At 45.7% G+C, this 15,007-nt stretch overlaps 1 protein-coding gene across 2 annotated transcripts in view; it reads right to left on the bottom strand.

Moving 5' to 3' along the window:
- GAS7 (growth arrest specific 7) overlaps positions 1-15,007 on the bottom strand; it is a 368,988-nt gene that overhangs the window by 37,196 nt on the left and 316,785 nt on the right. For both annotated transcript variants that reach the window (XM_083148154.1, XM_083148153.1), the window contains one exon: positions 1,910-2,025. In XM_083148154.1, the coding sequence (XP_083004280.1) occupies positions 1,910-2,025 (116 nt within the window). The remainder of the gene's footprint in view (positions 1-1,909; positions 2,026-15,007) is intronic.

The following is a 15,007-nucleotide window of genomic DNA, read 5'->3' on the forward strand; positions in this document are numbered from 1 at the left end:
TTACAGTAACCGCAGATGATAGGGTAGCATAACATGCCTCAGAACACTATCCACATGGACAGCTATGGGGAATAGTAACCTGAAAGTAAGCGAAGAAAGACTCTATGTCGGAAACATAGCAAGCCTGCGAGGGTACACGATTTAACGTTCTCAACAAGTTAAATGAACAGGTTTAATAATGTTCTAAAACAGTTTAGTTAAAAGTGTCGTTTGCAAATGTTTTAAAGAAAATGGTGAGAAATTGGTCCTTCCAGCTTTTTAGAGATGATAAAGAGAAAGAAAATTCCATAAACACAGGATTATTAAGAGACAGCAGAGGAAAAATACAAGTCTAGTAACAGAGTTATTTACAGATGTAACAGAGATAGGTGGGTGGTCTTTCCTGTAACAGCAGAGGCTTATTTACAGAAAGAGCAGATAGAAGTGGTATTTCCAGTAACTGCAACGTTAATCAGTGGATGGATATTATTTTGCAGTCGTTTTTTAAAACAGAAGCTGGATCTGGTCAGAAATGAATATGACTGAAGTTAGAGAAGAAAGGGTTTTTGTTGCATAATTCATTGGGATATGGTGAACAGGGTTATTTTGGTTTGTAAATAGAATATATACATATATTATCTTCATTAGACAATACAAAGGCAGAATAAAATATATGGAGTAAAATAACAGTATTTTTATAACTACAATACATTACATGGCCTAAAGTATGTGGCCTATGATACACACAGATGACCGTCGGTTAGGATACCGGCGTTCAGAATACAGAGGGCGGCATCCCGAAGGAGGGAATCCTGAGGGGTCAGGAAATATAAAGTACTTACAGGTCTTATCACCTAAGATCAGTGTGCCAAAATGATTGCAAAACCCCACAGTCATGTTCCAAATTGTAGTGGAAAGCCTTCCCAGAAGAGAGGAGGCTATTGTAGCATCAACGTGGAGACCAACTAAATGTTATCGTCCAAGGTTTTGGAATGAGATGTTCAAAATGTAGATGCAGGGCCGATGCAAGCACCCCGCCCGCCCCAGGCAAAACCCCCCGTGCGCGCCCGCTGGGGGGATGGTGCGGACGATACTGCGGGGGGGGGGGGTGTTCGGGTTCGGCGGGTGCGATACGGGACGGGGGGTTGTGCGGGCGATACTGCCGCGCTGAAATCCCCCCAGCGGGGAGCAGGAAGCGGGCGGCAGCCGGCGCGGGCGGCAGCCGGCGCGGGGGGCAGCGTTAATTAACGGGTGGGATGGGGGTCGGGGAGAGGGAGGAGGATTACATACTCACCTGCTCCCCGCTCCCTGCTTTCTGGTACCACTCTGTGGTACCTCGGCGGTTCAGTACCGCCCTCCAGTGGCCGGCGCCCTGGGCAAATGCCTAGTCCTGCCTAGTGGTGGCGCCGGCCCTGAGTAGATGTGAGTGTGATGTTTTGATGACATCTCATATAGTGTAACTAATATTGCCCACAACAAATCCTGTCTCACATATCACTTCATGAGAGTAGTCAGGGACTCTGCACACTAACAGGCATATTAAATAAAGCTTCTAGTAAAAGTGAAAAGAGGTGATGTTGCCCATAGCAACCATTTAGATTCTGACCACTGACAGAGAGAGGGCAGCAGCGGCAGGAGATTTCATATGAATAGGGCAGCTCTCTCAGCCAATCAGTAGCAGAGCGGCAGACCCCGAACACCCCTGATCATGGCCACACTGAACGATTGAATGGACCCTCTGATTGTTTACTCAATCGTTCTGTGTGGCCATGATCACAAGTGTTCTGGATTTCAAAGGAAATTTGATAGATATCGGATTGGATCCAATATCTATCTGTGTGTGGGCACCTTAAAGCAAGTACTGGCCCCAGAGTAAATGCATTATTGAAATTTGACACATGCAATGAGAGTTTAACAAATTTATGATTACCTTTCACGGATAAATTCCGCCATTTCTTTTTGCATTTGCTTCCCCTTCAGCTGTTTCTGAAGAAGCTCTTCAAATCCAGTTACTGTATTGTTACCTTGTGGATCTCTTTTATCTGCCTATAAAAAATAAATAGTAAGTTGCAACAGGTGAACAATTGTGAAATGTTATTATGCATGTATCCCCAGCCAAATTAACAGAATATTCCCTGGTCCGATTACCTGCAGCCGCTGGAGGGGCTTAGGAGTCTATTCATTATACCTTCATTTCTACAATATTATGATAAAATTAACATTTTCACCTAGTTTTGTAGAAATGAAGTATCAGAGCCATTCATTACAAAAAAAAAAATTCTAACTTTTCAGTCCCGATCTGGCCCGCTCCTTTACTGCACAGGTGGTGGGAGGGAGAACACTAGGTCCTTTATACACATGGGGCTCCTGGGCAAGTGCCTATTAAGCCCATACGAAAAGAAGGCCCTGAGTACAGGGACCTGAATTCACCAAGATTCAAAAGTACTATATAGTATATAGTATATTTTCAGAACATGACAGTGCCATCTTCAGATGATGTTTCCTGTAACCTGTATGTGAACTGAAGGTGCGTACACACGGGGGCGATTTAGTGCAAAATCGCGGGAAATATGGTCGCTGAGCGACCATATTGCCCGCAATGGGAGTGTGCACCGGCGATATATCGCCGGGTGCGCGCTCCCGTTTTTGCCCCTGTGGTGATCGCTGGTCGCAGGAACATGCTCCTGCGACCAGCTGATTACCACTGCCGGGCTCCCCCCGGCAGTTTCTTTTTCATCAGCGACCATCTCTGGTCGCTGATGTAAAGTAGAAACTGAGCAATATATTGCTCAGCCATATATTGCTCAGCAATATATGGCTGAGCAATATATCTCCCCCGTGTGTACACAGCATAAGTCCAATTTGTGAGAAAGGAAACTTTCAGATCTCCCTGCAGGATGATTTCTTCATAGACATGTTCACAAAAAGAACTAATTTTCACCAACTTTTGCTGCAACCAAAGTAGCAGTGTTAGAGAATGGGGGGGATGCTTGATTTTCGGATCAGCTGTCTTTATACAGAACAATGTTGAATTGCTCACTGCTGCTACTCACAGCAAGTTGCCTAGGGGGCCGTGCCTAATGAATAGACTCCGTCCTTAACATGTATTTTTCTCTTTCCATGTGGTATAATGTCAGACATGGACTGAGGGTTTTATCTACATTTCTATCACACTGCCTCCATATTAAATGTGCATCGACGGCACAGACTGGCAGACCTAGTGTTGTACAAACTTATTTGATACAATATAGAGACAAATTTCCACAATAAATTTGTGTATATTTTTCAGTTTTATTATTACTTTAAAGCAGTGTTTCTCAACCTCAGTCCTCAGGACCCCCCAACAGTGCATGTTTTCCAGGTCACCCAGCAGGGGCACTCATTATTCACTGACACATTTTAAAAGATCACAGGTGGAGGTAATTATTTTACCTGTGATTCTGTGTGGAGACCTAAAAAACGTGCACCGTTGAGGGGTCATGAGGACCGAGGTTGAGAACCCCTGCTTTAAGGCTTACATTTCTTTTGAAAATCAGTTTAAATACACACGGATCAAAACGTTTGTGCTGAGCGCAGATCGCTTAGCACGCACCGCCCTGTACACATAATGATGTGTGCTAAGTGATCTGTGCTAACAAGTGCTTAACCTGGTGTCCTTTATGCACATGCAGGTGATCTATCTAGATCTTGACTGGATGTGGTAAAAATCTGAGTGGGCGTCTGCGGCCATCGGGACTGCGCATTGCTGTGGGGCAATGTAAGCTAGACAGATTGCCTAGAAAATAATGAAAAACTGCCCAGTGTGTATGCCTCCTAAGGTGCTTTTTTTCCATATAAGAAACCATAATCAATAAAGAAATGATATTGTTCACTAGACTAGTGTATAACATATGAAACATACAAAATATCAAATATTAAATAAATAAATTAAAAAAAACAAGACTAATATAGGCATTAAATGTGCCTTATATGTGAAGAAATTAACCAAACTCAAATATGACTTCGTTGTTCTTGATTTAACTTTATTCCCCCCCACAATAGCAAAAAACGGGTTTCTCTATCAATTTAATTTAGATGTCTAGTGTCCGTGAGTCTCAGAAACACTGCCATCTGCTGGCAGAGAGTGAAACTACATCTCTTTCCCACACATGCACAAAGACAGAAGACTACAGAGCTTTCAACACTTTTGCTTCGAGCAGGCTTACAAGTCCTATATAATAAAAAGCCTAACTCTGCTCTTCCCCTCTATGGTGCATTGGTGGCCACTGGACTGCGCCCAACAGAGCTCTGTTCCGGCATGCACGTAAGCACGCACACACACACACCTCAGCATGACAGAGCCCCAGCTCTAAGCAGCTCCATCATTTTGACGGGCTTGTAACTAGTAAAGAATAATGGGGAAGATGTGAACCACACAGGTGCTGTTGTACATGCAGGTACCCCTTTAGAGCCTGGTCACTAATGCCTCCGGGCAGTGGTGTAGCTAGGTGCCACGTTGCTTGGAGCAAGGACATGTTTCGCGCACCCCCCTCCCGATTTGTAGTAGGGCGGGGCTCTTGCACGGCGAAAAGGGGGCGCAGCCAAACATTATACCACACACCATAATGCCCATTGCACATTTTAGCAAACTTTGGAATACCCATTAATGCCACCTGCCGTGAAGCCAATTACACATAAGGCCACACATGATGCCCATCGCATACTATATAACAAACCGTAATGCCTATTACATACTATATAACAAACTGTAATGCCCATTACACATCTGACACAGAAGTGCCACTTACCTACATGCTCATTGCTAGGAACTTCATGCTCTATGCCAAGGGGCTTCATGCTTGATGCCAGGGGAAGCTGAAATAGCTTGTTGCCAAGGGGGACTGAAATAGCTCATTGCCAAGGGGGACTAAAATTGCTCGTTGCAAGGGGGACTAAAATTTCTTGTTGCCAAGGGGGACAAATATTGCTCGTTGCCAAGGGGGTCTAATATTGCTCGTTGCCAAGGGGGTCTAATATTGCTCATTGCCAAGGGGGACAAATATTGATCGTTGCCAAGGGGGACAAATATTGATCGTTGCCAAGGGGGACAAATATTGATCATTGCCAAGGGGGACAAATATTGATCGTTGCCAAGGGGGACAAATATTGATCGTTGCCAAGGGGGACAAATATTCATCATTGCCAAGGGGGACAAATATTGCTCCCTCCCCGCCCGCACCCTGCTCTGTGCAGCTGAGCTGCCCCTGTCCACAGCTATTTTCAATTAAGTCTCCCGCTGGACCGCTAGCCAATAGGTGCTTGCGGTCCAGCAGCCATCAATGCTGCTTCTGATTGGCTGCTGGACTACTAGCGCCTATTGGCTAGCCGTTCCAGTGGGAGACTTAATAGTGGCGGACAGGGTAGCTGAGCTCACCCCGGCAGAGCAGTGAGCGGGCGGGGGAGTAAGGGGGGGAACGGTCCAGCGGCTCCGGCACCCTTTGATATCTTGGCGCCTGGAGCTCATGCTCCGCCCTCCCAATGCCCCTGCCTCCGGGAGTTACGCCCCTGACTGTATACACCAGACGAGAACTACTAATGCTCACATTGTTTGATAGGGGAGACCAGCCCCTTTCAAGGCATACTCGCCTACTTATTTTTTTCTCCTCATCAGACTTCTCTCAGCTGCCCTTTACGGGGTGGCCAAAAAGCTTGATGTGATCAAGCCCCGCCCCCATTAAGTAAATTCAGCAATATGCCAGTCTGGGTGGAGGGGATGGGGGGACAAAATATGCCATTTGCATCATATTAGCCCCCTCCTCTCCAAAGAGCCTCCTGACCATTCTGGGAGGGTAGACAAGTATGTTTCAAGGCAGAGTGCACCCTTGTGCCCAGGCCAGTATTGGGCAAGATATGGCATGTATTAGGCTCCACTCATATATATAAAAGGTATTATTTAAGTAACTGGAGCACATCATCTTTTAAATGTGGGTGCTCGTGACTATGGACGCCAGGTTCGGGTGATACTTTTCCAATCTTTTCCATGGGCTCCATGATTTTTCTGTAGTGCAGTATTTATACTAATTTATACTAATAATCACCAGGCATAAATTTGTATGCGAGCACATACAGTAGTTTTCCAATTTTTCTGTCTATTTTAACATGCCAATGCTGTTATGCACACTTACTGTATACCACTTTCACACTGCACCAGGTTTATTTGTGCAATGTGAAAGGGGTATTACTGGAATACCCACCAATTGTTTGCATATCCCCTTTTTGTTTTAAACCCCCACCCCTCTCACCAGCTTTAGTGTACATGTGACTAATAAGTAGGACTAGGTGAGCCTGTTACAAATTAGCAACATTACTTAAAAAAAACAAAAACAAATCACCCAAATGCTAAAAATAAAATAGAAAAAAGCAGCAGTTTAATGACCAGGTAAGACCATCTTTATCATATCTACGGTATTTGATTTATTATATTTATACTGAATGAATTAACACTGCAGTCATTAAAGCTCCACTTCTAGACTACAAATTCAGCAAAATGTGGAATTCACAAATAAAGTGCACAATGCCCTTCCGTGTGGCAGAAGTGGAACACAAAAGACTTCATCGCTGGAACTTCTCTAGAATTTTATTTTCCACAACTAAACTTTACTTCGCTAAAATTTTACGTGATTGCACTGATCTCTAGCTTGGATTAAAACCCGGTGGCAAAGTTTAGGTATAAGCATTTTGTTCCACGGTTAGCAGAAAAGTCTTGCATGAAAAAGGAACATCTCCAAGGAGCCCACATTATACAGTTGACAGAAAGTCAGTGACATGCCTGTCGGGTGCCTATTTGCATATCATTACCTAACTATTGTCTGCAGCTTATATGTGTCTGAAATGCAAATTCTAAATATTAATTGGAACTCTTTAGTTCCACATTATTCCCATTTCTCTCAGAGCACCACTTTCATATTTCAACAGAAACCTCTGAAGACCTTGTGTGGTTCCAGCCAGACTGTTGATGCAGCTTTTGTATGCGAAAGAACAAGCTTAAAAGTGGCTTTCTAAATACTATTCCCTAAATGACAGACCTGGAAGTAATTCCACACACAATTAACTTCTAATGATTTTAATAAAAATACTTTTTTTTTTAAAATGACATTTCAAGAAACAAAACGGCTTTGGGTATTTGTATCAAATGCCGATTCGGCTGTATAAATTGTACTAATTTACTTGTTTGATGTTATACAGATATTGTTCTGACATAATATATACAGATAGGGAAGAATGTATTGCAGCAAACAACTCACTGTGCCACTGAATACATTTTCAACTTAACTTCACTATATTGACTGACTCAAAAAAACTAAACCAGAGTTCAGTCATAAGATGGCAGATTGTTTGCTTAGTCCTTCTGTGCAGTAATCTCTGCAATAAACATCACTCCACCAGCTTTCTTTTTATTTCAATTTAAAACATATACTATTAGGCTTCATTTGTCTTACTATAAATAACCCAGAATGTACTATAAGAAATTATTATTTATTTTACTACAAAACTGATCAGCTGTTGCATAGGTGGCCACTGCCATTCATCTTCCTCATCTAAAATTGTAAAACAATAATTGGGGATCCTCTATTAGCCATAGGCACAGCCTGCGAAGCTTATGGACATAAAAAAAAAGAAGAACCTGGTATAGGAGACAAACAAAACGTGGACTTTTTTGAAAGTGACAATCACTGCCGCTATAAAAAAAATTGTTTAAGTTTGACTGGCATTACGCACCTCTGTAATACATCCCACCATTGGTACCTGCCAATTCAATTTGTATAGAAGTACACATAGATCGCATATGTACATGATGATGGATGGATCTTATTAGGTATAGGATCTTAGCAGGTATAGGATGCACCGCTGGCGGTGCATCACATGGTTTCCCTGCTCACCCAGCGGCACTACGCTAATTGCGTACAGTGTCCGTACAGAGTGCCAGAGCAGGGGGACTGAATGTGAATGCCATGGAGTCATCGTGGGGAGTCAGCGGGGATCAATGCGGTGCACGGGCCGGAGGAGGGTAAGCAATGACCCGCCATTCACCCCCACTATCCACGTCGGCGTGGAGTTGATTTTATAAAGTGTGGCGAGCTAGGCGAGCCACAGAGCCCGAAGCGTGTCCGTGTCCCCTTGCGGGGCTCGCCGCGCTTCCGGCTTGCCACACTTTATAAAATCAACTCCACGCCAAAGTAGATACTGGGGGTATGACGTGGATAGTGGAGATATTAAGCATTGTGTATTTTTAGGGCTCCAGAGCCACTTACGTAGTTTACGTAGCCAGCATAGTGCTGTATTGGTATTCTCAATACACAACTACGTAATGGGCCCTGATAATACACAAGTATCCTTTCAGTAGTACTAAAGGGAGAGCTTTCAGATACATAGGGTTAATAATCTTCAGTATGACCGTTGAGCATTGATACACCATTGCCAGTGTGTCTGCCAAGCTTGGTACACCTCCTATTAGCCATTAACAGGAACATACTTGAGTGCCCTTGTCGTGGCCACTTCCACTTTGTCTACAGTCTGAAAATGGTGTCCTTTCAGGACATATTTGATTCGATGGAACAAAAAGAAGTCAGCCAAGGCCAGATCCGGACTGTATGGTGGTTGAAGCCGCATTGTGACGTTCTGCTTGGCCAAAAACTCACTTACAGCGATGTGTGACACTGCACATTTTTGTGATGGAGGACCCAGGTAGTGGCAATCTCCTTGCATTGTTGACAGTTTGGTAGAAATTCCGGTACTTTTGTAGTTTCACGGCGCCACCGTACGCACAGTCTGTGTTTGAAACTTGCCAGCTTGCCGGACTCTGTGTTTAACTGTGCGCGTGCCGCTCTAGCTGTTCTCAGCGCAGTGCGTGGCTGCTTTACATATGTAATCTACTTTATCAGCGTAGCGCTTGGCAGCAGCAGCGCGCGCTGCCCAGTGCTGACAGGTCACTGTGGTACTTGTAGTCCCACAGTGAAATAGACAGTCCTGCACACCGCTGACAGCGGGGGCATGTAAACTGGACACCCCGGCACACCGCTAATATAAGGGGCTTCTAAACTAGACACCCCGGCACACGCTAAAATTTAGACGCTTTTACTTCACAGGTATACGCGTGCGCTTGCCACACTTTATAAAATCATCTCCGCGCCGACGTGGATAGTGGGGGTATGAAAAGGTCGGTCGGACGCGTACCGCGTACGCTCGCCACGCTTTGGGGTGGCGTGGATAGTGGAATTAACAAGGTCGACAGCTGTTACGTCGACTAGTGTCATTGTGAACAGGTTTAAGAGTGTTTTGCACAGTGCACCCCTATGTAGCCTTAGATCCAACTAAATTCAGACGCTTTAGCGTCTAAATTTAGATGCCCCCTTCTTAGCGGTTTGCAGGGAGTCTGGATTTAGACGCTAAAGCGTCTAAATTTTAATGTGTGCAGGGAGTCTGGATTTAGATGCTAAAATTTTTGCGTGTGCCGGGGTGTCTAGTTTAGAAGCCCCATACGTTAGCGGTGTGCCAGGGTGTCCAGTTTACATACCCCTGTTGTCAGCGATGTGCAGGACTGTCTATTTCACTGTGGAACTACAAGTACCACAATGACCTGTCATCGCTGGGCAGCTACGCTGATAACATACATTACATATGTAAAGCAGCTGCGCTGAGAACAGCTAGAGCGGCACGCGCACAGTTAAACACAGAGTCTGGCAAGCTGCCAAGCTGCCAAGTTTCAAACACAGACTGTGTGCGCGGTGGCGCTGTGAAACTACACAAGTACCGAAATTCCTTGTGGAATTTAGAGTTGAAAAAGACAATGAGCATGGATTTGCTCATTCAGGCATTTTTGGGGCGAGGTGACGATGGGGTGCCACTCTGCACTTTGCCTTTTGGTCTCCAAGATCCAAGTTTCAACACCTGTTTTCACTCTGTCAAACAAAATAAATTAGGCTCACTTTGCATGCACTCCAAAAGTTTGTGGGACATTGCCACAAGCTTGTATTTTGGGAACCAATCGGGCACACACCTTTCACATTGCTAATTCATTTTGTCACAATCTCTTGCACAATAGTTTTTTTGAAGTCCCAACCTTTCCGCTACCATTCTAATACGGTCAGTGTTCAAAACATCACACAATTTGTCCACATTTTGCTCATTTCGGCTTGTTGAGGGTGTGGTTTGTCCGTAACATTTTCTCTGCCCTTCTCAAAGAATAAATTTGCGCTTTAGAAAAGGATTCCTCCCCAAAGGCCTTTTGAAGCATGGCAAGAGTCTCGATACCTGACTGTCTGAGTTTAACACAAACTTTGCTCGATGGTATGCTCCATCTTGAAGCTCGACCGAGGTAAAAAAGGACACTTTATTTACAACAGTGGTTCTCAACCTCAGTCCTCATCTGTGGATCTTTTAAAATGTGTCAGTGAATAATGAGTACACCTGTGCACCTGCATGGCGACCTGGAAAACATGAACTGTTGGGGGTACTTGAGGACCGAGGTTGAGGACCACTGGTTTACAGCTTGAACTGTACACTGGCAACTGCCACCTCACGGGCATCTGCCACAATGGGAATATGTATTTCTAGCGGATATTTTGCACATTTCTCACAGAGATGTTGGCACTCAAAGGGTTAGTACATATGCCCCAATATACCTTGATATCGTCACATCTTAGTGACCGTAATCCAGGGTTGCCTATCCTCCCAGATTGACCGGGAGGGTCCTGGAAATTGGGTCCCTCTCCCAGCCCCACGGAAGGTGGACAATCCTCCCGGATTCCGCATAACCCCCCACATCTCCCCAGCTGCAGCATTAAATTACCACAATTTGTGGCTTTTTGGAGGAGGATGAGATGGTTGCTATGGGCAACATCCCATCTTCAATAGAACTTCCATTTTAGCAAATGTACCCCTTATTATGCAATCTGGCTGGTTGGAACAAATAGCTGGTAACGTACAGTACGAGAGAGAATTATTTTTTACTATTTGCTCAGAAACGCTGGAACGCGAATAAAAACGGTAATTCAGAGAAATTTGTTCAATCAAATGTATCACACCAATTTGGCGAATTACCATTTTTTGTCTGTGTTGGGGAGCAAATCATCAATTGTCAGTTGCATGAATATGTTAGAGTTTTGTTCCAACCAACCAGATTGGACAATACATTTTTACATGTTACATGTGCCAGTGTATTTTGAAATAATTACAACATTTGATGAAACATCATTAAATCGACCGAATCATCTATCTTTCTCCTCTGGTGAAACCACATCTGAAGTGTGCAGGCCTGGCTCTTATATTAGGCAGCCTTGGATGTCGGTATCTGGGGGGCATCGCTGAATCTGGATATCATAAACTTTGGGATGTTCCTGAGAGAGGCATCCTTGCTTAATTAAAAACCTCTATTGCCGTGTTCTCACTGCGAGTGAGAAATACACGGCTTTTACCCGGCATTTAAATGCCGGGGACTGCCGCGCTGGACCCCCGTTCTCACTGCAAGGCAAATTCCTGGGTGAAGAAGTTCTACCCGGGAATTTGCCTATAAAAACACAGGTTTTTCGGCAGTGTGAATGGGTAAACCCGTGTCTGCATACCCGGATCTCAGAACGGGTAAAAAGAAGGGTTTTACCCGTGTCTGAGATCCGGGTATGCGACCTGTTCACACTGCCAAAAATCCTGTGTTAAAAGGCAAATTTGGCTGCAGTGAGAACGGGGTATATGACGTCACTCCACACTTTCTCCTGAGCAGCTGCAAAGTGCCTAGAAGTTTTGCCTAGATTGCAGAGAAACCTTGCACCAGAGTTGGATGTATGTGTTGTATGCTCAATCCATCTCTAGACTAAAATTAGTATTATTATTATTATTATTAAGAGTACAGTTGCCAACTATACAGACAATGATTGCTATTGAAAGTCAGATGAACAGAACAGCTAACAGCACCTGCCAATCATCAGCATGCAGTGAGGAGAGTCTCCACAGCAGCAACAGGTCCTATGGCCAGTGCCGATAACATTACATCAAAGACAGTAAATCATAATACATGCAGTCACATTGTCACTGGGTTGTTAAACATAAATAAATCAATCAATGTCTCATTAATTAGTAATGAAGCAATATTCTTGATAGGAAGGAATGCTCTTCACTGCTATTGTCAGTTCCTTTACTGTGAAGCCAGACAGCCACCTTTACTAAGAAAGTCTATCTGTAGATAACACTATCAACATTGCAGCTGCAATGGTGCATGAAAGCAACTGATCAACTCAATCCTGGCGAGCCCATGACAGGGTATTTGTCAACTCGCTGTGACCCTTATATACCAGCCCCCTTTCCCACAATAATAGTCCACACCTTCATATTGGATTAAATTGGCCACAGCAGCCAGTTTTATTAAAACATTAACAACATATATAAAACCAAAACAGTTATTCATGATCCCCACATAACCCGCAAAGGTGATTCTCGAGGCCCAAAACCCCTAACAATCTGGCATACATCTCCGAGCACCTCCCTGACCCTTTTTACCCCCAGCCGTTGAGCAGGCTCGAGGGCACCGATCTGCATAGACCCCGTGCTCCTTGACAATGTACCCACATAGCCTCACCCTGAGGAGTCCAGCCCCCGCCATGGGGCCCTCCCCTCCTCAAAAACCAAGCCTCCATGATCACCAACCTCGAGGATCCCCTCCGCCACAACGCATGGGGTTAACCCCTTTACCCCCTGCGTATCCGCCACAAAGCCACAGCCACCTCTACCCCGTCCTGTATAGCCAAAGCCCACATATCCATACCCACTGTGTTCAAGTGGACCCCGTCCTCCCTCCAGAATGCGCCCAACCCAGATTCCAGCTCAAGGTGGCGCACCATCACTCCCCCATTCATGGCCACAAATTTACTAATGGCCCTGTTGACCTTGATCCTAGCCTTGTTGATCCTCTCCACTGAACGCGCCTCCCTCCACACTTTTCTGGGCACTATCTCGGACCATACTGTAATGACTTTTGGAAATAACGCCCACAGGCGCAACAAATCAAACTTTATATCTCTAATTAGCTCCCGGAACGGCCTAACCCCCAAATCGTTACCACCCACATGTAGCACCAAGATCTCGGGGGGCCTGTCCAGCCTCACGAAACGATGGAACTCTGGTAGTACGCCACTCCACACCATGCCGCGCTTTCCCAGCCAGCGGACCTCGAATTCACGGCCATTCAACCCCAATCGTCTTCCGTTTGTTCTCATCCCGGCCCGAACGGCGCCCCAAAAGACGTAAGAGTGTCCCATGATCCATATGAGACATGCAGGTTGCCCTAAACCTAAAGAAAAATAAACAAAACAACTTCCAATGAGCCGCTCCCTGCATCTTATAGCATTCCTACCCTCACATAGGATTTGAATCGCGCCGAATCCCATCTTCCAATCTTCTTGATTAAATCTTCCCCAAGACCTAAGCGGGCTGCCTCCGTAGCTGCTCCTATCCTGAACGAGTGCCCTGCATATTCCTGCTCCCTAAGGCCTAACAACCGCAGCCCCTTCCTGAAAACCCCAATAAATTGAAAACGGGAGAGAAATGACCCGTCAGCATGTAACAACAATGGATCACTCAATTGCCCCTCTGCAAACCTACAGCCCTTGAACACTCTGAAGCATTCTACCGGGCACATCAACGAACCCTGTACCTCAAACAACACCACCCGCTTACCCCTGCCCAATTGGTCAGTTTTCGACCGTCTAATGAGAAATTCCACCCTGTCTGAAAACAACGAAACCTCCTCATCCCTGAGGCCCCCGGGTGTCCTCACGCTTGGGCTGACCAATTCCCCCAACCTAAGTGCTCCAAAAAACGCCAGTGAAAATGCCAATCTAAACAGGTTGGTCTCGTAAACAGAACTACAAACTGACCCCAGCTGTCTGCCCAAATCCTGCAATAGCTTAAAAGAAACCGGCCTTCTCTTATCCTGCACCGCCTGCCCCCTCCTCCAACCCTTAAGTGCCCGTGCTATCAAAAAACCCTTGGTGGCGTCCGGCCTCGCGCTAGCCTTAAAACCAAATGCCAAGGCTGCCATGCACCTGCCTATCTTTGCCGTCGACCACCCCATCTCCTTACAATGGCCTATGTACAACAACACCCTGATCTCGTCCTCTCCCTCCGGCAATCCCACTGATTTGCACCACTCATTCCATTGCTGCCACTCCTGGCAATAAGCAGACCACGTGCCAGGTGCGAGTGAATCCTTGATGAGCTGCTCCGCTATTCCTCCAGCAGCTCCCAAAGGTGCCTCGGGCAATCGACCCCGTCGGATCCGCTCCCGGTGCCAGCTCCCTGAAACGGTCCCACTGCCAACGAGACAAGGAGTCCGCTATACCATTAGCCACTCCCGGAACATGCCTAGCCACCACCCAAGCATTCAAGGCTAAGCACTCTAGCACCAATCGTTGTAAAACCTTAACCACTGGGGGCGATGAAGCCGACAAGCGATTGACTGCCTCCACTACACTCATGTTATCACAATGAAAGCAGACTTTCTTGTCCCTGAATAAAGGCCCCCAAATCACCACTGCAACCAGTATGGGGAAGAGTTCCAACAACGCTAGATTCCGAACCCAACCCCGAGTAATCCATGCCTCCGGCCATTTTCCTACACTCCAATGACCCTGGCAATAGGCCCCGTAACCTACACTCCCGGCAGCGTCGGTAAACAGGTCCATATCAAATGCAACCACCGTGTCTGACATCCACATCGCTCTGCCATTGAACGACTCCAAAAATTCCGTCCACACTTTCAAATCATCACGCAACTCCCTCCCTAACCTAATGAAATGATGAGGGGACGTAACTCCAGCCGTCGCCCCTGCCAGGCGTCTGCTAAAAATCCTGCCCATTGGAATAATGCGACATGCAAAATTTAATTTTCCCAACAACGACTGCAGCTCCCTCAACTTGATTTTCTTCATTCTCGCTGCCCTCCCCACTTCTGCTTTAAGCGACGCTAGCTTGTCTGTGGGTAATCGACACTCCATCTGCA

The sequence above is a fragment of the Crinia signifera genome, chromosome 6 (genome assembly GCF_055691185.1).
Source record: "Crinia signifera chromosome 6, ASM5569118v1, whole genome shotgun sequence".
In the NCBI taxonomy this organism is placed as follows: Eukaryota; Metazoa; Chordata; class Amphibia; order Anura; family Myobatrachidae; genus Crinia; species Crinia signifera.